General features: G+C 42.4%; 2 protein-coding genes across 2 annotated transcripts in view; both read right to left on the bottom strand.

Annotated features, from left to right (window-relative positions):
* Positions 1 to 4,349: 4,349 nt before the first annotated feature.
* On the bottom strand, positions 4,350 to 11,137 carry LOC129824884 (enhancer of rudimentary homolog). Its single transcript, XM_055884428.1, has 4 exons — positions 11,017 to 11,137; positions 7,148 to 7,235; positions 6,122 to 6,242; positions 4,350 to 5,326 (listed from the first exon to the last, which is right to left on the bottom strand). Exons 1-4 carry the CDS (start codon positions 11,017 to 11,019, stop codon positions 5,224 to 5,226), a joined length of 315 nt encoding a protein of 104 aa, XP_055740403.1. The 5' UTR covers positions 11,020 to 11,137; the 3' UTR covers positions 4,350 to 5,223.
* Positions 11,138 to 12,334: 1,197 nt separating this feature from the next.
* Positions 12,335 to 21,723, bottom strand: part of LOC129825626 (papilin-like) — a 31,047-nt gene continuing 21,658 nt past the window's right edge. Inside the window, exons 8-12 of the mRNA XM_055885836.1 lie at positions 19,688 to 19,838; positions 17,990 to 18,061; positions 14,520 to 14,667; positions 14,186 to 14,264; positions 12,335 to 12,725 (exon numbers count right to left, since the gene is read on the bottom strand). Of these exons, the coding sequence (XP_055741811.1) occupies positions 12,447 to 12,725; positions 14,186 to 14,264; positions 14,520 to 14,667; positions 17,990 to 18,061; positions 19,688 to 19,838 (729 nt within the window). The 3' untranslated portion in view covers positions 12,335 to 12,446. The remainder of the gene's footprint in view (positions 12,726 to 14,185; positions 14,265 to 14,519; positions 14,668 to 17,989; positions 18,062 to 19,687; positions 19,839 to 21,723) is intronic.

The following is a 21,723-nucleotide window of genomic DNA, read 5'->3' on the forward strand; positions in this document are numbered from 1 at the left end:
ATGAAGAAATATCCAGCTAATGGTAAGGACTCATAACTACTACATATATTAAACATTATTTGTAAGATACTATTTTCAGATTCAGGCTTCCCTGGAGAATGCCATTTTTCATCCTCTGGTAGTTAACCAAATCAAATATGTTCCTCCATCTCTTAATTAATTTGTGAGTCTTAAATGCACTTCAAATCTAATTATATTTGTCACATGCACCGAACATCAGGTGTAGACACTACATTGAAAACCTTACTTACAAGCCCTTAACCAACAATACAGTTATGAAAATACCTTTTTATTAAAGTAGGAGATAGGAATTACAAATAATTAAAGAGCAGCAGTAAATAACAATAGCGAGACTATATACAGGGGGTACCGGTACAGAGTCAATGTGCAAATAGTTTGGGTAGCCATTTGATTAGCTGTTCAGGAGTCTTATGGCTTGGGGGTAGAAGCTGTTTAGAAGCCTCTTGGACCTAGACTTGGCGCTCCGGTACCACTTGCCGTGCAGTAGCAAAGAGAACAGTCTATGACCAGGGTGGCTGGAGTCTTTGAAAATTTTTAGGGCCTTCCTCTGACACCGCCTGGTATAGAGGTCCTGGATGGCAGGAAGATTGGCCCCGGTGATGTACTGTGCCATACGCACTACCCTCTGTAGTGCCTTGCTTTCGGAGGCCGAGCAGTTGCCATACCAGGCACTGATGCAACCCGTCAGGATGCTCTCGATGGTGCAGCTGTAGAACTTTTTGAGGATCTGAGGACCCATGCCGAATCTTTTCAGTCTCCTGAGGGCGAATATGTCATGTCATGCCTCCTTCACAACTGTCTTGGTGTGCTTGGACCATGTTAGTTTGTTGGTGATGTGGATGCCAAGGAACTTGAAGCTCTCAATCTGCTCCACTACAGCCCCGTCGATAAGAATGGGGGCGTGCTCGGCCCTCCTTTTCCTGTAGTCCACAAGCATCTCCTTTGTCTTGATCACGTTGAGGGAGAGGTTGTTGTCCTTGCACCACAAGGTCAGGTCTCTGACCTCCTCCCTATAGGCTGTCTCATTGTTAACAGTGATCAGGCCTACCACTGTTGTGTCATCAGCAAACTTAATCATGGTGTTGGAGTCGTGCCTGGCCGTCCAGTCATAAGTGAACAGGGAGTACAGGAGGGGACTGAGCACGAACCCTTGAGGGGCCCCTGTGTTGAGGATCAGCGTGGCGGATGTGTTGTTACCTACCCTTACTACCTGGGGGAGGCCGTCAGGAAGTCCAGGATCCAGTTGCAGAGGGGGGTGTTTAGTCCCATGGTCCTTAAATTAGTGATGAGCTTTGAGGGCACTATGGTGTTGAATGCTGAGCTGTAGTCAATGAATAGCATTCTCACATACGTAGGTGTCCCTTTTTTCCAAGTGTGAAAGGGCAGTGTGGAGTGCAATAAAGATGATGGCATAGCAGTAGGACGCCTGTTTGTCTTGTCCCGTCCCATGTATATATATTTTTCATATTTTTTTAAATCTCAATTTCCATCTACGGACTGAACACGCTCTCCTGCAACCCGCCTCACCCAATGTGGTACGGATCTGCTATTTTTTTACACTTTAGAACAGGAACCCCCATCAGAGGCTAACCAGCTATTTAGCTACTAGCTAGTAGTCAGTTAGCCACTGCTAGCGGCCTTGTCTGTACATTATGCCTTGAATCTATTCTTCCACTCTCAGAAATCTGCTCCTTTTACTCTCTGCTCCGAACACACTAGACGACCAGTTCTTAAAGCCTTTAGCCGTACCCTTATCCTACTCCTCTTCTGTTCCTCTGGTAATGTAGAGGTTAACCCAGGCCCTGCAGCCCCAAGCTCCACTCTCATTCCCCAGGCGCTCTCATTTGTTGACTTCTGTAACCGTAAAAGCCTTGGTTTCATGCATGTTAACATTAGAAGCCTCCTCCCTAAGTTTGTTTTATTCCCTGCTTTAGCACACTCTGCCAACCCGGATGTCCTAACCGTGTCTGAATCCTGGCTTAAGAAGGCCACCAAAAATCTTGAAATTTCCATCCCTAACTATAACATTTTCAGACAAGATAGAACTGCCAAAGGGGGCGGAGTTGCAATCTACTGCAGAGATATCCTGCAGATTTCTGTCATACTATCCAGGTCTGTGCCTAAACAATTCGAGCTTCTACTTTTAAAAATCCACCTTTCCAGAAACAAGTCTCTCACCGTTGCCGCTTGTTATAGAACCCCCTCAGCCCCCAGCTGTGCCGTGGACACCATATGGGAATTGATTGCCCCCATCTATCTTCATAGTTCGTACTGTTAGGTGACCTAAACTGGGACATGCTTAACACCCCGGCCGTCCTAGAATCTAAACTAGATGCCCTCAATCTCACACAAATCATCAAGGAACCTACCAGGTACGACCCTAAATCCATAACCATGAGCACCCTCTTAGATATCATCCTGACCAACTTGCCCTCTAAATACACCTCTGCTGTCTTCAACCAGGATCTCAGCGGTCATTGCCTGCGTGCGTAATGGGTCCGCGGTCAAACGACCAGCCCTCATCACTGTCAAACGCTCCCTAAAACACTTCAGCAAGCAGGCCTTTCTAATCGACCTGGCCCGGGTATCCTGGAAGGATATTGACCTCATCCCGTCAGTAGAGGATGCCTGGTTGCTCTTTAAAAGTGCTTTCCTCACTGTCTTAAATAAGCATGCCCCATTAAAAAAATGTAGAACTAAGAACAGATATAGCTCTTGGTTCACCCCAGACTTGACTGCCCTTGACAGCACAAAAACATCCTGTGGCATTGTGCATTAGCATCGAATAGCCCCTGCGATATGCAACTTTTCAGGTTAGTCAGGAACCAATATACTCAGTCAGTTAGGAAATCTAAGGCTAGCTTTTTTAAACAGAAATTTGCATCCTGTAGCACTAATTCCAAAAAGTTTGGGACTCTAAAGTCCATGGAGAATGAGAGCATCCCAGCTCCCCACTGCACTGAGGATAGGAAACACTGTCACCACCGATAAATCTACTACAATCAATAATTTCATTAAGCATTTTTCTACCGCTGGCCATGCTTTCCACCTGGCTACCCCTACCCCGGCCAACATCTCAGCACCCCCTGCAGCAACTTGGACAAGCCCCCTCGCTTCTCCACCAAATTCCAGACAGCTTATGTTCTGAAAGAGCTGCAAAATCTGGATCCCTACAAATCAGCTGGGCTAGACAGACAATCTGCCGAAATTGTTGCAACCCCTATTACTAGCCTATTCCATCTCTCTTTCGTATCGTCTGAGATCGCCAAAAACTGGAAATATGCCACAGTCATCCCCCTCTTCAAAGGGGGAGACACTCTAGACCCAAACTGTTATAGACCTATATCCATCCTGGCCTGCCTTTATAAAATTTTCAAAAGCCAAGTTAACAAACAGATCACCGACCATTTCGAATCCCACCGTACCTTCTCCACTATGCAATTTGGTTTCCGAGCTGGTTATGGGTGCACGTCAGCCACGCTCAAGGTCCTAAACGATATAACTGCCATCGATAAAAGACAGTGCTGTGCAGCAGTTTATTGACCTGGCCAAGGCTTTCGACTCTGAATCACCGCATTCTTATCGGCAGACTCAATTGCCTCAGCTTCTCAAATGATTGCCTCGCCTGGTTCACCAACTACTTCTCAGACAGAGTTCAGTGTGTCAAATTGGAGGGCCTGTTGTCCGGACCTCTGGCAGTCTCTATGGGGGTGCCACAGGGTTCAAATCTCGGGCCGACTCTTTTCTCTTTATATATTATTGTCACTCTTGTTGCTGGTGATTCTCTGATCCACCTCTACGCAGACCACACCATTCTGTATACATCTGGAACTTCTTTCGACACTGCTAACAAACCTCCAAACGAGCTTCAATGCCATAACACTCCTTCCGAGGCCGCCAACTGCTTTTAAATGCAAGTAAAACTAAGTGCATGCTCTTCAACCGATTGCTGCCCACACCCTCCCGCCCGACTAGTATCACAACTCTGGACGGTTCTGACTTAGAATATGTGGACAACTACAAATACCTAGGTGCCTGGTTAGACTGACACGTGATCATACAGTCGTCAGAACAGCTGATGCTCTCATGCATGTTTCAGTGTTACTTGCCTTGAAGCGAGCATAGAAGTTATTTAGCTCGTCTGGTAGGCTCGTGTCACTGGACAGCTCTCGGCTGTGCTTCCCTTTGTAGTCTAATAGTTTGCAAGCCCTGCCACAGCCGACGAGCGTCAGAGCCGGTGTAGTAGAACTTGTTCACATCTTCTCAGTAAATAAACAGATGCACTCGTACAGTAGTGTATTGATATGCTTCCAGTAAAACACTCCAAATAAAATCTGAAAAGTTTATTCCCTGTATTCAGAGAAAAAACAATTACCAGAGAACATGAAATCAGAAATTCCAAATATCAAGTTTACAAAAACAGGATTTCACAGGTCTAAAATAAAAATGGTAGCAAGAGGTGCAAATATGGAAAATAAAGCCAACATAATTCACCCTAAATTAATAATCAGCATTTCAGGTAAATCACATTCGTCAATGTTACAAAATGACCAAATTACACCCTTAACGGACACCATCAGTGGCATGTTTCAATTCAACTCTCCCCTACTTTTCATTAAAAAACAAAGCAAAGTCACACTCCTCATAACCCTCTTCCTTGAACAGAAATGGACATTTAATGAAAGAAACAATACAAAAATAGTTGTCCTGTTTTTAGTTCATGTAACCTTGTCTAGTTTCTTTTGTTCAAAAGACCCATCTTCACCAATACATTTGTCCTTCAATCAATTAGCCACTCCGACAAAGAATAGACCCAAACAAATTATAGGCTTGTCTCCCCGCCCATAGATCACTGTCGCCGTTCGAATACTTTCCTCCCTTCCTTGGAGTAATCAATGATCAGATTCAGTTGAATTGGTGAAAGCAACAGGTTGATAACCTTGCTCTCATCTATCCAATCACTTCTAGATCTGTGATTATCTCAAGGGAGGGTGAATGCACGCTGTGTATTCGAAAAGGGCCACTGTCCCCCTCCCTCTTTACAACCTCTACCAAAAAGCCAAGGATGAAGTTGCCCCTATGTACTGGTCCCGAATCAGTTTGGGCTTTTTACTTCCTACTGGTTTTCATTTCAGGGTGGAGTAAACTGATCCTAGAGCTGTGCAAAGGGGACAACCTCTTGGCTCCTTTCCCTTCCTATCTTTACTTCCCAGCTTGTTGGGCTTGACGCCGCAGCAGCACGTAGATCTTCTCCTTGATCCAGTCTTTGTTGTACGGCTGGTATGTCTGAGTGTCCGCCCGGTACCTGGACGGAGAGGTGGTGGTTCGTATTTATTAGACAACAAATGCAAGAAGGAAAAAAAAGACACATTTGTCTTTTTTACCTGGGGTGTATTCACTAGGAAGCAAACATAACGAAACGTAGAGGGACCTACCTTAATTTGTCCAATAGAAACTCTCGTTGTCGTTGCAAAACGCAACTGTTTGAAAGGGTTTGGACTAATGATTACATCCATTGAATTGTCCAATAAGAAACACTAGTTTTCTATCACAAAACATTTTGAATACGACCCAGGAGAGACATGTCATTAACATAACTTTGTTCTCATGAGATGAAGCCTTAGGGTCAAATAGCCTACTGGACCTCATTATTAGTGGGGTGAAAACAGAAGGTAATTCTTAGTCCCAATCTAAAGTTGACCCCTAGCCCCCTAAACCTTGGCCACTTTTGACAGCTCCTCAGAGCTGTGAAATGACTGGATAGAACAGGGTCGTATTCACTAGGAACGAAACGGGGAGGGATTACCTGATAAAGGCTTGTATTCATTTTACATTGCAAACCGTATTGCTACAGTGTGGACTAATGAGTACAATCCTGCAGTATAGTATTAGCTCGATTAGCACTCTAGTAAGCAAGGCGAAGTTTAAGCTACACCATTAGGTGTAGCATGCTAGCTGTTCCTGTAGACTTCGCCATTACACTAACGCTAATTAGCGATGGCCCCAGAAACGACCTCAAACTTCCTTCAAACTGCAGGCAGAGACATAGAAATGGTACTGCACTATCCCTTTAACAGTGAGGTTGTACAGTATTACTTACACTAAACAGCTGAGGTCCGCCAAATCGTCAATGAAGTCAAACAGCTGGCTGATGTCATAGGTGATGGAGGGACTGTTGGGGTTCATCCTCTTCAGGTGCTCCTCGTACATTTTACACACACCTGGATTAAGAGGGACACAGGGCGAGACATAGACCTACATGTGAAAAATACTTAAGTTATGGACAAAACACCTCGCCAACAAACTAGATTCTGCAGCAAGCCTTTTTTCTTTTTCTTGAGCGGATGGTCAGGAGGCCGGGAACATATGAAATAATTTGTAGACTGCAAATTGACCGCAAGAAGCCCAAACATATTTGACTAAAACAATCATTTCAAACCTTGCTTACATTTGTATGCGATTACATCTCGTATGTGTGGGAATACTTTGGAACAGATTTCCAAAGCTAAAAATCACTTGGAGCTGATTTGCTGGTGTACAGTCTTATGTCAACCAAATCAAGATATTTTAAAACATTTTAACTTTAGCACTGAAAACTTGTAGGGCCAGATCTGTGGGTTGGGGACCCTGATGTAGATGTTCTGGTCAGAGTTGATTTGATGGCCACCTGCTGCTTTTAACCATTTGCTGGCACAGTGCGCTTTATTTTTTACACTAGGGTCGTGTTCAAAAGGGCACACTGTAGCAAAACGGCGACGTCAGCTAGCTGAGCTCATGTGCAGAAACGTCATCTCATCTAACGGTTGTGTCGCGCATGTGCAGGTCGTCAAACCAAAGGCATTCCTTTGCTATAACGTAGTTTTTGATGAAAGTGTCAGCTTGTCATTTTCACGAGGTTGTAGTAATGACATGCTCAACTACGTTAGAAATTGGCTCAAATCTAGGTTGTGCCTTTAGATTGAAAAAAAAATTAACAAATAAGGACAAATTGAACTTCTACCATCCACTTCCCAAACCACGGTCTGGTCTGTGGGGTCTGCTTCTCAAGGGCATTCCCCGGAAGTATTAGCCAGTTGGAACTCTTGGTTTAAAAACTGTTGCACTCTGTCTGTAGATTGACTCTCACCCTCCATGCATTCGTTGACTGACTCGTAGTCGGCATATGTTCTCCCCTCTGGTCTCTTTGTTGGCTGGACAAGCAGAATTGTGTGTGACTGCAAAACAGAGAAACGAGAAGAGTTATCACAGACTACGGCTGACCACAACTGGTCGATCGTTTGGTCGTCTGAGATTGTTTAGTCGAGCAGTAACACATTTGACATTTGTATTTATTATGGATCCACACTAGCACTCTTCCTGCGGTCCGGCAAAATTAAGGCAGTTATACAATTGTAAAAACATAATACATTTGTTACAGAATTCACAACACACTTTGTGTATGCCCTCAGGCCCACACTCCACATCTACAACGCAAAATCCATGTGTACGTGTGTGTATAGTGCGTATGTTATGTGTTAGTATGCATGTGTCTGTGCCTATGTTTGTTGCTTCACAGTCCCCGCTGTTCCATAAGGTGTATTTTTACCTGCTTTTAAAATCTGATTCTACTGCTTGCATCAATTACTTGATATGGTAGAGAGTTCCATGTAGTCATGGCTCTATGTAGTACTGTGCGCCTCCCATAGTGTGTTCTGGACTTGGACTGTGAAGAGACCTCTGGTGGCATGTCTTGTGGGGTATGAATGGGTGTCCGAGCTGTGTGCTAGTATTTTAAACAGACAGCTCGGTACCTTCAGCTTGTCAACACCTCTTACAAAAACAAGTAAGGAAGAAGTCAATCTCTCTTCCACTTTGAGCCATGGGAGATTGACTTGCATATCATTAATGTTAGCTCTTCGTGTACTTTTAGGGGCCAGCCGTGCACACCCTGTTCTGAGCCAACTGCAATTTTCCAGAGTCCCTCTTTGTGGCACCCGACCACACGACTGAACAGTAGTCCAGGTGCGACAAAACCAGGGCCTGTTGGACCTGCCTTGAGTGTTAAGGCAGAGCAGCTCTAAGTGTTTGTCATTTCAGTCGCTGTAGTAGCTGACGTGTATAGTGTTGAGTCATCCGCATACATAGACACTCTCGCTTTACTCAGTCAGTGGCATGTCGTTAGTAAAAATTGTCAGTATCTCTGTCTGACCGCAGCGACCGTGCAAATAGCAGGCCCGGAATGAAGCATGACTAGTAGTGATTTAATGACGCTTTGAACATATTGCGGCCTCTAGGTCACACAGAGACAAGCCGTTTTCGAGGGGCCTAAACAGCTACCCTGGAAAATTCCTTCTACCCGGATTATGTTTGAGAGGCTTCCATTAAAGAACACCCTCTGTGTTGTTAGACAGGTAACTCTTCATCCACATTATAACAGGGGGTGTAAAGCCATAACACATACGATTTTCCAGCAGCAGACTGTGATCGATAATGTCAAAAAGCTGGACTGAAGACATGACTGGTTGACGGTAGGTGGGGGCGGTACATCCTGTATAAACAAACTCACTTCCTTGACAACAGCACTGCTCTGCGAAGTGCAATAATTGTGAATGCCCTGGCCAATGCAGACGTCGGATTGACCATGTGCCCAGATGCACTTCTCTCTCCAGAATGCGCTCTCTCGCAAAATTGTGCACATTCATTGTTTCATAAATTCACTGTGTGAATTGTTTGCGTTTGATTCTTAGTGTATATAAATTCCCCATTACATATCACCAGTAGGACATTTACTGTTAATTCCTATCATTTATAATCTACAATGTTTTACTTTGGTTATGGTCATTTCTTCTAATGCATTTACTATTATTATTCCAGTCTTGCTGTTCTCATTGTCTGAGTGGACACATTGTTTGCAGAATGCACAACCTATGTGACACGGCAGGTAGCCTAGTGGTTAGAGCGTTAGGCCAGTAACTGAAAGGTTGCTAGATCGAATCCCTGAGCTGACAAAGTACAAATCTGTCGATCTGCCCCTGAACAAGGTAGTTAACCCACTGTTCCTAGGTTGTCATTGTAACGGACTTGCTTGATAGTGTCGTGCCTTTACTTTCATTAATCTGATGGCTGTTATTTATTCAATCAACTAACTGTTTAATTGTTACCCGATTTAAATGAATCATGTAACAATTAACTCATTAGGATTTGGGGCACCACGGAAGAGGTTGTGTAAAGACGCTCATCTCCCGGACAATCACTGGTATGGCTGATTAACTGTCAGCCATACAAAAATATCTAGACAAGCAAACTCTTCACACCATCCTATTACTCTTTTCAAATCACCCTATTCTCCTACCATCATCACGGCTGGCTACCTTCCAGAGTGAACAACAGTAGAACCTGTCGGACAATCAGAGCCTTACAAGCGTGCCACTGAAAGGCCAACCCACATCCTTCCTAAGGCGGCCTGGTTCAGACAGAGACGGCAAACAAAGGCACTCACACGTAAATACATTCACGACTTCTTATTCCAAACGGGTAGCTGTTCGTGTGCATAGTATATGAATACTGTGGGAAAAGTTCTAAAATGTATCCACGATAAGTGTCCCTCTTTCTCTCCCCCCACTATTCATTTTCTGCATAACAAGCCACCATATGAAAGGAGTTCGCTAGGGACCCTTTTCTCATGTATTAAAGGTGTATGTTTATTCTGTGTTATTTAATTAGCTAGTAAATAAATAAGCCAATTTGTCTAGAACCGAATCATGAGTAAGGCTGGGGTGTTTGCAGATCCAAGAAGGTTACGCCTGTTCAGAATATGATACGAGGTAATGATTAATAAGATGACTGTTCATCAATATAATAGATATACCTTCTAGAGTTTAATTCGGGAGATGGTAACTATTTAAATAACCTCTTTCGTGGTTCCCCAAATCCTAATGAGTTAATTACTACATGATTCATTTTTTATTATTATATATATTTTTAACATTAAACATTAAACAAACACAATTAAACATTTATTTAGAGATAGCAGTCATCAGATTAATTAAAGTATAGTCACAACAATAGTTATCTAAGTAAGTTATTGAATTAATAAGGTGATGGGCCATCATATTGTGTAAGCTTTCTGCCATGTTTGAGAAGTGAAAGCCCTTTGAATGAGTTCTTTTGATCTCCTTGTTTTTATTCTCCTCTGTTCTCAGCCCACCTGCTCCTCCCCCATCTTCTCCTTTATTAGCCTGATTAATCAGGCTGCTATACACAATTGGTATATACAGCCTGAAACTAATGACTACAAAATGATGTAAATGTTCCTTGTTTGTTTAATAAAATAACATCTTTACACACTACTGGTTGTCTGTGGTGTTGGTCCTTAAGATGGTCGAAATTTGAGACAATATCAACAGGAATGTATTTTTGACCTGACTTTTTAGAGTGCTGGTCCTGAAGTTGACATTTCTATCACCAGGCACACGCTCAAAACAATATAAATACCCGCTGACTTCAGTTAGTATGTGTGCACAGTGTTTGCTCATGACCGAAGGCACGTACACAAGACTTTTGTATCAAATTTTGACCATCTGAAGGACCAACACCACAGCAGGTAAAGGTCAAATGTAATTTTATTAAACATTCTTGCTCGAAAGGAACATTTAAGATTTTGCAGTCGTTAGTTTCCTGCTGTATATGCCAATTAATTGTGTATTACAGCCTGATTAAATCAGACTAGGACTGTATCAACCGTGAAAGAAAAAAAGTGAGTGGCTTTTCCCTTTAACATGACCGACCTACCTACCTAATAACGCACAGGCTAACATTAGTAGCTATATTTAGCTCATACCATTTAGACAAATTAGCAACTATAGTAGTAGCTAGTAAAGTCGCCAACTCATGCCAGAGCCCTGTGGCTCGGGCTAGCGCTAGCCACAGTAAGCTATCTTAGAGTAAGCCAAATTATTGAATAAAGGTTTATCTTGCAATATATGAAGAAAAACTCCCATAAACAATCACTCTTACCATGTTTGTTCTGGTCTCCAAACTAGACTTGCAGATTCAGTGTTTAATTTGCTGTTATATTGCTTTGCTATCCCCGTGCAATGCAGCTGTTAAGGAAAGAAAGGAAGTAGATGTAGATTCTCTTCCGGTAGAAAAGGTCAATGTCTACTTCAAAGTAAAAGCACCAATTTGTTAAAAGTGTTTTGTACCTTTTATTTAACATTAATAAACTGGGGTCAGTCTCAATGTAAAAGGGCAGTGGTGTAAAAATACTTTAAAGTACTTACGTCGTTTTTTGGGGTATCTATACTTTACTATTTTATCTTTTTGACAACTTTTACTTCACTAGATTCCTAAAGACAATAATGTACTTTTTACTCTATACTGTAGCGACCCGCACAGACAGCTGTGTTTTATGTGTTAGGCTAGTAGATGGTTGTGTTCGCGGGGTCCGACATGTCAGTCAACCTGCTATCTGCCAATCACGGGAATGCCTGGAATGTTCTGATGCCGGGCATCCTGGTGGTTGGCGGAGTGGCGTGGAGGGGGGTTGGGCAGGGGGATGGAGCATTGGAAGTTAAGACCAGGTTTTGCCTTTGTTCTCTCTCTTACGTCTGGGCTTCACAAGAGAAGGTCACGATTGGCTTGTGGGTTATCTGTCATTTATTTGGCGTGGGCTACGGCCAAACAGTAGCCTGTGTAAAGTTGGTTTAATAAACCGTCCATTCGTAAACTCAATCCTCTGTCTGGACAGTTGTTCTTTTATGATCTAGTCAGGTCATTACAATACATTTTCCCTGACAACCAAAAGTACTCCTTACATTTTGAATGGTTAGCAGGACAGGACAATGGTCCAATTGACACACTTATCAAGAGAATATCTCTGGTCATCCCTACTGCCCCTGATCTGGCGGACTCACTAAACACATGCTTTGTTTGTAAATTTTGTCTGAGTGATAAGTGTGCCCCTGCCTATCTGTAAATAAATAAAAACAAGAATAGCGTCATCTGGTTTTCTTAAAAAGGAATTTAAAATTATACTTTTCATTTTGATACTTATTATGTTTTAGTAATTACATTTACTTTTGATACTTAAGTATATTTAAAACCAAATACGTTGTATTTTACTCAAGTAGTATTTTACTGGGTGACTTTAGTCATTTTCTATTAAGGTATCTTTACTTTTACTCAAGTATGAAAATTGGGTACTTTATTCAACCCTGTAAAAAGGAAATAAAAAATGTATGATACAAGAAGAAGGACACCATGATTCAACAGACTTGTTCAGTTTATTGATATCAACAATGACAGAAAGAACAGAGAAATGGTGCAGGTGAGATTTTGGAAGACATTCATTCACAGATTAAATAGGTAAATCATATTGCTTCATTTTTTCCTTTCCCCTGTAAGGATACGGTGTGTGTCACTGAAACACATTCTTCTTGTGTCTCTTAAGACCGGACACGGTATGCCCTCGCCCTTGTCCTCACCCTCACGGTCCGTGCGTGTGGGGATGCCACTCTCGGTGTCACGACGGCACCGCCACACTTCCTTTGGCAATGGTCCCTGGAGACAAAGTTGTTGGCATTGCCCTGGCATCCGCCGAACCAGAACTGGGTGCAACTGCCAGTGGCTGAGTTGTAGTAGAAGCGGGAGGTCCAAATGGCACAGGGTCCAGCGTCATGTGACAGGGAACACATATGGCCAGACTGAGCAGGAGCGGAGTGGTCCTAGAAAGTGAAAGAGAGAGAGTGAGAGAGAGCTGTGAACGATCTGAGACAAGGCAAGAAGGGCATTCTATGCCATCAAAAGGAACATCAAATTTGACATACCAATTAGGATTTGGCTAAAATACAAGAATCAGTTATAGAACCCATCGCCCTTTATGGTTGTGAGGTCTGGGGTCCGCTCCCCAACCAATAATTCACAAAATGGGACAAACACCAAATTGAGACTGCATGCAGAATTCTGCAAAAATATCCTTAGTGTAAAACCAAATCATGCATGCAGAGCAGAATAAGGCCGATACCCGCTAATTATCAAAATTCTACAACCACCTAAAAGGAAGCAATTCATACCTTCAATAACAAAGCCATCACCTACAGAGAAATACACCTGGAGAGGAGCCCCCTAAGAAAGCTGGTCCTGGGGCTCTGTTCATAAACACAAACAGACCTCACAGAGCCACAGGACAGCAACACAATTAGACCCAGCCAAATCATGAGAAAACAAAAAGATAATTACTTGACACATTGGAAAGAATTTACCAAAAACAGAGCAAACTAGAATGCTCTTTGGCCCAAAACAGAGAGTACACACTGGCAGAATACCTGAAATCTTTGACTATGTACATACTCAGTGAGCATAGCCTTGCTATTGAGAAAGGCCGCCGAAGGCAGACCTGGCTCTCAAGAGAAGACAGGCTATGTGCACACTGCCCACAAAATGAGGTGGAAACTGAGCTACACTTCCTAACCTCCTGCCAATTGTATGACCATATTAGAGACACATATTTCCCCTCAGATTACACAGACCCACAAAGAATTTGAAAACATATCCAATTTTGATAAACTCCCATATTTATTGGGTGAAATACCACAGTGTGCAGTCACAGCAGCAAGATATGTGACCTGTTGCCAACCAGTGAAGAACAAACATTGTAAATACTACCTATATTTATGTTTATTTATTTTCGCTTTCGTACTTTAACTATTTGCACATCATTACAACACTGTATATATAAATAATAGTTTGACATTTGAAATGTCTTTATTCTTTTGGAACTTTTGTAAGTGTAATGTTAATTGTTTTGTTTATTATCCATTTCACTTGCTTTGGAAATGTAAACGTACGTTTCCCATGCCAATAAATCCCTTAAATTGAATTGGAAAAAGACTGGTTGAGAGAGATGGAGAGCCGTATTTCTGTGTATTAAATTTTCCCTTTTGTACTTTAACTATTTGCACATCTTTACAACACTATATATAGACATAATATGACATTTGAAATGTCTTTACACTCACAGAAGTTCTAAAATAATGTTTACTGTTCATTTTGGATTGTTTATTTCACTTTTGTTTATTATCTACTTTGAGAGAGAGATTTTCCAACCTAAAGGGATGGATAGACTGCTTTTGATTGTGAAAGACAAAGAGTGGTCTTGACATAATGGGTAGTGGGCAGCTCTTACCGCAAGTGGGTGAATATCAGGACATCCTGCCCTTCTATGACCCTGAGCAGGTGTCACCCCATCCAGACAGCAGCCGTACCTGACAACCAGAGACAAACACAGGTAAGATATAGGGTAGACAACAAACCGATAGCTGTTATGGAAAGGCACACATGTAGGTGAGACAGAAACAAGGACTCAAGATAGCATCCATGAATGTGAATGTCACTAGTTGGACTGTCAAAGTAACATCAAGTTGTGTCATAATCAGCTTCTGCATGCCATGTCTGTTTTACACAATGTTATCTCTATCGTAAAGTTGCACCCAACTGAACAGATGCCACCTAGGTCTTACCGGGTGCGTACGCAGTCATCTGCAGGACATTCCTCTCCTCTATGCCCACCGGAGGACGTGTGGCCATCAGGGCAGCAGCCGTAGTATGACTGGGAGCAGTGAGGACCAACCACAGTGGTGGAATGGGGGTCGTACACTGTGTTAGTGGCTAGAGAGAGCAAACACAGACACAGACATATGGCTACATCTGTAGATAATCTATACAAATAGCCTATATACTTAATGTACCTACAGTCTCAACAATGACACGACTCCAGGATGCTGGCTTTTGCCTAAGCAGAGTTGCAAAGAAAAAGCCATATCTCAGACTGGCCAATAAAAATAAAAGATTAAGATGGGCAAAAGAACACAGACACTGGACAGGGGAAGTCTGCCTAGAAGGCCAGCATCCCGGAGACTCTTATTCACTGATGTTGAGACTGGTGTTTTGCAGGTACTATTTAATGAAGCTGCCAGTTGAGGACTTGTGAGGCGTCTGTTTCTCAAACTAGACACTCTAATGTACTTGTCCTCTTGCTCAGTTGTGCACTGGGGCCTCCCACTCCTCTTCCTATTCTGGTTAGAGCCAGTTTGCGCTGTTCTTTGAAAGGAGTAGAGCACAGCATTGTACCAGATCTTCAGTTTCTTGGCGATTTCTCGCATTGAATAGCCTTAATTTCTCAAAAAAAGAAAAGACTGACGAGTTTCAGGAGAAAGTGCTTTGTTTCTGGCCATTTTGAGCCTGTAATCAAACCTACAAATGCTGATGCTCCAGATACTCAACTAGTTTAAAGAAGGCCAGTTGTATTGCTTCTTTAATCAGAACAGTTTTCAGCTGTGCTAACATAATTGCAAAAGGGTTTTCTATTGATCAATTAGCCTTTTAAAATTAGATAACACAACGTGCCATTGGAACACAGGAGTGATGGTTGCTGATAATTTGCCTCTGTATGCCTATGTAGATATTCCATTTTAAAAAATCAGCAGTTTCCAGCTACAATAGTAATTTACAATGTCTGCGTTGTATTTCTGATCAATTTGATGTTATTTTAATTGACCAAAAATGTGCTTTTCTAAAACAAGGACATTTCTAAGTGACCCCCAAGCTTTTGAACAGTAGTGTAGATGGATAAAAATGTAAATAATACATGTTTTGACAGTGTATATTTTTGCTATTGTATATTTAGGAATGCCATAGTTATGTTTAGCCAGAGAGTATTTTCAGATGTTGATATACCACTTTGACTAGTTGAGCCTGTCTTGTCTATGTGTAGTTTTAAAAAAATGATGGATTACAACACTGTCTAGACAGAGAATGGGACATACTGTAAGAGAGGTGTGTTTTAGCGTGAGGAGAGATAGAAAAGTTCATTTTCAAATTCTTGTTTTGTTAACTTCTTTACAATAGGTTGCAGAGTTTTCACTTATGGAAAAATAGCGTGCCCAATTTCAACTTCGTTCTACTCATCCCCAGAATATAAGATATGCATATTATTAGTAGATTTGGATAGAACACTCTGAAGTTTCTAAAACTGTTTGAATCATATCTAAGTATAACAGAACTTGTATAGCAGTCAAAACCCTGAGGACTAACTTTTTTTTTTTTTTTTAAGTCACTGTCTGTTCAATGAGTTATTATAGGCAGGCCAGAATTCTAATCACTTTACTCGCAGTTCCTACTGCTTCCACTGGATGTCGCCAGTTTATGGAAAAAGATTAAGGTTATTCATTTGAACAATGAGAAAGAAAAACACCAGGAAGTAGAGTGACGTCTGGTGTTTTTGTTTGATTGTTGCGCAAGACTTGAAAAGTACCGTGAGTTTGTTTATCTCCTATATTGAAAACAGATTGACGCGTCTTCAATTTGATCGATTATTAACGTTTACAAATATTAAGTTGTATTACAAAAGTACTTTGAAATGTTTTGGCAAAGTTTAGAGGTAATTTTTTAGATATTTTGTCGTGACTTTGCACAAATTGAACGCTGTTTTTTTCTCGTACAACGGCGCCAAATAAATGGAAAATTTGGATATATATGGACGGAATTAATCGAACAAAAGGACCATTTGTGATGTTTATGGGACATATTGAAGTGCCAACAAAAGAATCTCGTCAAAGGTAATGCATGTTTTATATTTTATATCTGCGTTTTGAGTAGCGCCGGCATGGTTGAATAGGCTACACTCTCTTGTTGACATTTTGCTATCATCAGATAATAGCATCTTATGCTTTCGCCGAAAAGCCTTTTTGAAATCTGACATGTTGGCTGAATTCACAACGAGTGTAGCTTTAATTTGGTATCTTATATGTGTGATTTAATAAAGTTTGATTTTATATAATTTTTTTGAATCTGGCGCTCTACATTTTCCCAGGCTGTTGGGACGCTAGCGTCCCGCTATCCCAGAAAGGTTAAGCTATTTCTGTCTCTACCTTAAAGCCAGGATATGCATACAATTGGTACCATTGGAAAGAAAACCCTTTGAAGTTTGTAGAAATGTTAAAATAATGTAGTAGAATATAACACAATAGACATGGTAGGAGAAAATCCAAAGAAAAACCAACCTGAATTTTTTTTTGAGAGAGAGTGACCATCCTCTTTCAATGGCAAGTGTAAGAGCATACTAAAATTAACTCCCAGGATGCAATTCCTATGACTTCCACAGGGTGTCAGTCTATGTTCAATGTTTCAGGCTTGTAACTTCCAAAACGAATAAGAAATATTGGTTTTAGTACAAGGACACAGTCTTGGAAATTTGTGTTTGCGTGCTCCATGAAGACAGGACACACCTGCTAAAATTGGTTTCCTATTGAGCATACTTCTTTCTGTTAGAAATATTATAGTTTGATTACAATTTAGGGTGTCTGAAGAGTAAATAGAAATGTATTTTGACATGTTGAAACTAAGTTTAGGGGTAGATTTTCGGATTCCTTTCTCTGCATGTTGAACGAGTCGATTACTTAAATCGATGGCGCCAACTAAACAGACTTTTTGGGATATAAAGAAGGATTTTATCCAACAAAACGACACTACATGTTATAGCTGGGACCCTTTGGATGACAAATCATAGGAATATTTTCAAAAAGTAAGTGAATATTTAATGGCTATTTGTGAATTTATGAAACCTATGCCGGTGGAAAAATATTTTGACATGAGGCGCCGTCCTCAAGCAATCGCATGGCATGTTTACGCTGTAATAGCTACTGTAAACCGGACAGTGCAGTTAGATTAACAAGAATTTAAGCTTTCAACCGATTTAAGAAACGTATATTTACCTAAATGTTTAATATCCATCATTTTTATGATTATTTATTTGAATTGCGCGCCCTCCAGTGTCACCGGAAGTTGTCCCACTAGCGGGACGCCTAGCCCTAAGAAGTCTTTTAAGTATCCCAAGTCAATCTCCACACATATGATTATAATTACACACACAAATTGATACACATGCCCATGCATGCATAGAGACAAAAACATCCCTAACGCACACTCGTACCTGTAGAGTCATAAGGCACATATCCTCTCAGAGTGCTGTCATGTCCTGTTGGGTCATGGACACTTGGTACACCTAAACAGAGAGAGACAATGCTACATGAATAGAAACTCCCCCACAGACACACACATATACTGAACAGAAGTATAAAAGCAACGTGCAACAATTTCAAAGGATTTACTGAGTTACAGTTCATAGTAGGAAATCAGTCCATTGAAATGTATTAATTTGGCCTAATTTTAAGGATTTCACATGACAGGGCAGGGGCGCAGCCATGGGTGGGCCTGGGAGGGTATAGGCCCACCCACTGGGGAGCGGGACCCAGCCAATCGGAATGAGGTTTTCATCACAAAAGGGCTTTATTACAGACAGAAATACTCCTCATGGATTATCTTGGCAAAGGAGACATTCTTACTAGCAGAGATGTAAACAAATTTGTGCACAAAATTTGAGAGAAATAAGCTTTTGGAGTATATAGAACATTTGTGATCTTTTATTTCAGCTCATTAAAAACACTTTACAAGTTGTGTTTATATTTGTGTTCAGTATGTATGTATATACAGTACCAGGCAGAAGTTTGGACACACCCACTCATTCAAAGATGTCTTTATTTGACTATTTTCTACATTGTAGAATAATAGTGAAGACATCAAAGCTATGAAATAGCACATATGGAATCATGTAGTAACCAAAAAAGTGTTAAATAAATCAAAATATATTTTTGATTTGAGATTCTTCAAAGTAGCCATCATTTGCCTTTGACATCTTTGCACACTCTTATTCGACTCTGGGATGCTGGCCTTGTAGGCAGAGTTGCAAAGAAAAGTCATATCACTGTCCAGTGTCTGTTCTTTTGCCCATCTTAATCTTTTCTTTTTATTGGCCAGTCTGAGATATGGCCTTTTCTTTGCAACTCTTTCTAGAAGGCCAGCATTCCAGAGTCGCCTTTTCATTGTTGATGTTGAGACTGATGTTTTGCAGGTACTATTTAATGAAGCTGCCAGTTGAGGACTTGTGAGGCGTCTGTTTCTCAAACTAGACACTAATGTACTTGTCCTCTTGCTCAGTTGTGCACCGGGGCCTCCCACTCTTCTTTCTATTTTATCTAGAGCCAGTTTGCTCTGTTCTGTGAAGGGAGCAGTACACCGCGTTGTACCAGATCTTCAGTTTCTTGGCAATTTCTTCCATGGAATAGCATTCATTTCTCAGAACAAGAAAAGACTGACGAGTTTCAGAAGAAAGGTCTTTGTTTCTGGCCATTTTGAGCATGTAATCGAACACACAAATGCTGATACTCCAGATACTCAACTAGTCTAAAGAAGGCCAGGTTTATTGCTTCTTTAATTAGCACAACAGTTTTCAGCAGTGCTAACATAATTGCAAAAAGGTTTTCTAATGATCAATTAGCCTTTTAAAATGATCAATTGTATTAGCTAACACAACGTGCCACTGGAACACAGGAGTGATGGTTGCTGATAATGGGCGTCTCTACATCTATGTAGATATTATATTTTTTTAAATCAAGTGTTTCCAGCTACAATAGTCATTTATAACATTAACAATGTCTACACAGTATTTCTGGTAAATTTTATGTAATTTGTTTGCTTTACTTTTAAAAACAAAGACATTTATAAGTGACCCCAAACTTTTGAATGGTAGTGTATATGGACACACACACACACACACAGGAATTGGACTGACTTTGGGCTTCATGGCAGGCCTGGGTGTTACAGTGCTCCACGGTAGCAGGTTTAGGGTGGGGGGCGCACCTGTCTTCCCCATATGGGTTCTGGTCTATGTCCATACACATTACCCTCCTCTCCCGCACCCCTCCACCACAATTCCTAGAGCACTATAGGGAGGAAGAGAGAGAGAGAGAGCAGAGAAAGAGAGGACAGAGAGAGCATGATATATATATTTACACAGAAGTAGGAAGGATAAGAGAAAATGGTAGGACGTCGTCGGTCTACGAACCAGCGGTCCTGGCAACCCATCATTACGCACATCTGGCAACAATCATTACGCACACCTGCGCCCCATCATGAGGCACACCTGGACTTCATCACTTCCCTGATTACTTCCCCTTCATCTAGCACTCCGTTGTGTCACCCATTAGGTGGTATTGTTTCTTGTTTTCATGTTTAGACACTACTCCTGTTTTTGTATTCACTCCATGGTCTTTCCTATTAAACTCACCGACTGCACCTTACTCCCTGCGTCTCCGTTACAGAATACCACCTAACAGAATGGAAGAAGCAGCCAACCGAGACCTCTCCCAGATGGTCGGCGAACAGGGGGACCTACACCGCCAACACCACGAGCAGCTGGGTCAACTGGAGACGGCAATGGATGAGGTTCTTCAATGTATAGATCTGCCTCAAAGGATCCCCCCCCCCCCCCAACGAGTGGAGGATCTTCTACAATGAGTCGAACCAGCACCCCAGCCTATTCAAGTCTGCCCAGGTCAGTTTGTCCCTTCCAGACATATGACAGGACTCCATCATAATTCCATGGCCTCCTCCTCCAGTGAGCCCTCTATTTTTCTCATCAAACGGGAGCCCCCACCACCGAGAGGTCCGAGGTTGCCCCTGTTATATCCCTGCTGACCGGGCGGTTGTTGGAGTGGGCTACGGCTGTCTGGGGGAGAGGAGGAGATGGTTTCCTATGGGAGGTTCATGGCTCTGTTCAGAGAAGACTTCGATCATCCACCGGAGGGCAGAGAGGGGGGTGAGCTCCTACTCCAACTATGGCAGGAGGACCAGACTGCTGCTGAGTACGCCCTTACCTTCCGTACAGTGGCAGCATTCAGCAGATGAAATGAGCTTGCACTCTGCTACTTATTCAGATGCGAATTGTGCGATGAGGTCCAGACGGAGCTGGCATACCGAGTTGATACCCTCTCATTGGATGCACTCATCACGATGGCCATCCATCTGCATAAACTCCTTCGAGAGTGGTGGCACTCTCATCGCCTCTCTCCCTCCTTCGTTGACCGATCTGAGTAAGAGTCTGAACCCATGGAGGTACGGGCCACACGCCTCCCCATGGCTGAGTGACGCCGTTGGAGACAGTTCGGGCTCTGTCCCTATTGTGGTCATGCGAGGCACCAGATTCAACGGTGTCCACTACGTCCCAACCCGGGAGCCACTAGAGCAGAGGGACAGTCCCGTGATCACCCGTCTCCTGGGGTAGGTGTGAGTATTCCATCATCATCACTCTCCACCAAACACTTTTTAGTATCGATTTCACTAGCTGGCTGTCCCTCGTGTCGTTCCTACAGCTCTATTGGACTCCAGTTCCGCTGGGAATTTTATTGACCAGGCCCTTGCCTCTACCCTGAAAATAACATCATACCCGCTCTCCTTTCCGGTTCAAGCACTGTATAACTGACCACTGGGATCTGGGACACACATCACAGGACCACTCACCATCACCCTTTTGACCCCTGTACCAAGAAAATCTTCCCTTCCTCATCATCCAGGCACCCGTACACAAAGTCATCCTCGGCATCTTGTGGCTCCAACGCCACGACCCCACCATCTCCTTGTTGAGAATGGCGATCACTGTCTTGGCCGTGATCCTGGTGGTTGCTCTTCAGGCCAACATCTCGAAGGTTTACCAGGATCTCCGGGAGGTTTTTCCCAAGACCCATGCCACCTGTCTCCCTCCTCATCGCCCCTGGGACTGTGCCATCGACCTGCTAACAGACTATGCGCCTTTGCGCATGCCGCATCTAC

Source organism: Salvelinus fontinalis, chromosome 27, assembly GCF_029448725.1.
Source record: "Salvelinus fontinalis isolate EN_2023a chromosome 27, ASM2944872v1, whole genome shotgun sequence".
Classification (NCBI taxonomy): domain Eukaryota; kingdom Metazoa; phylum Chordata; class Actinopteri; order Salmoniformes; family Salmonidae; genus Salvelinus; species Salvelinus fontinalis.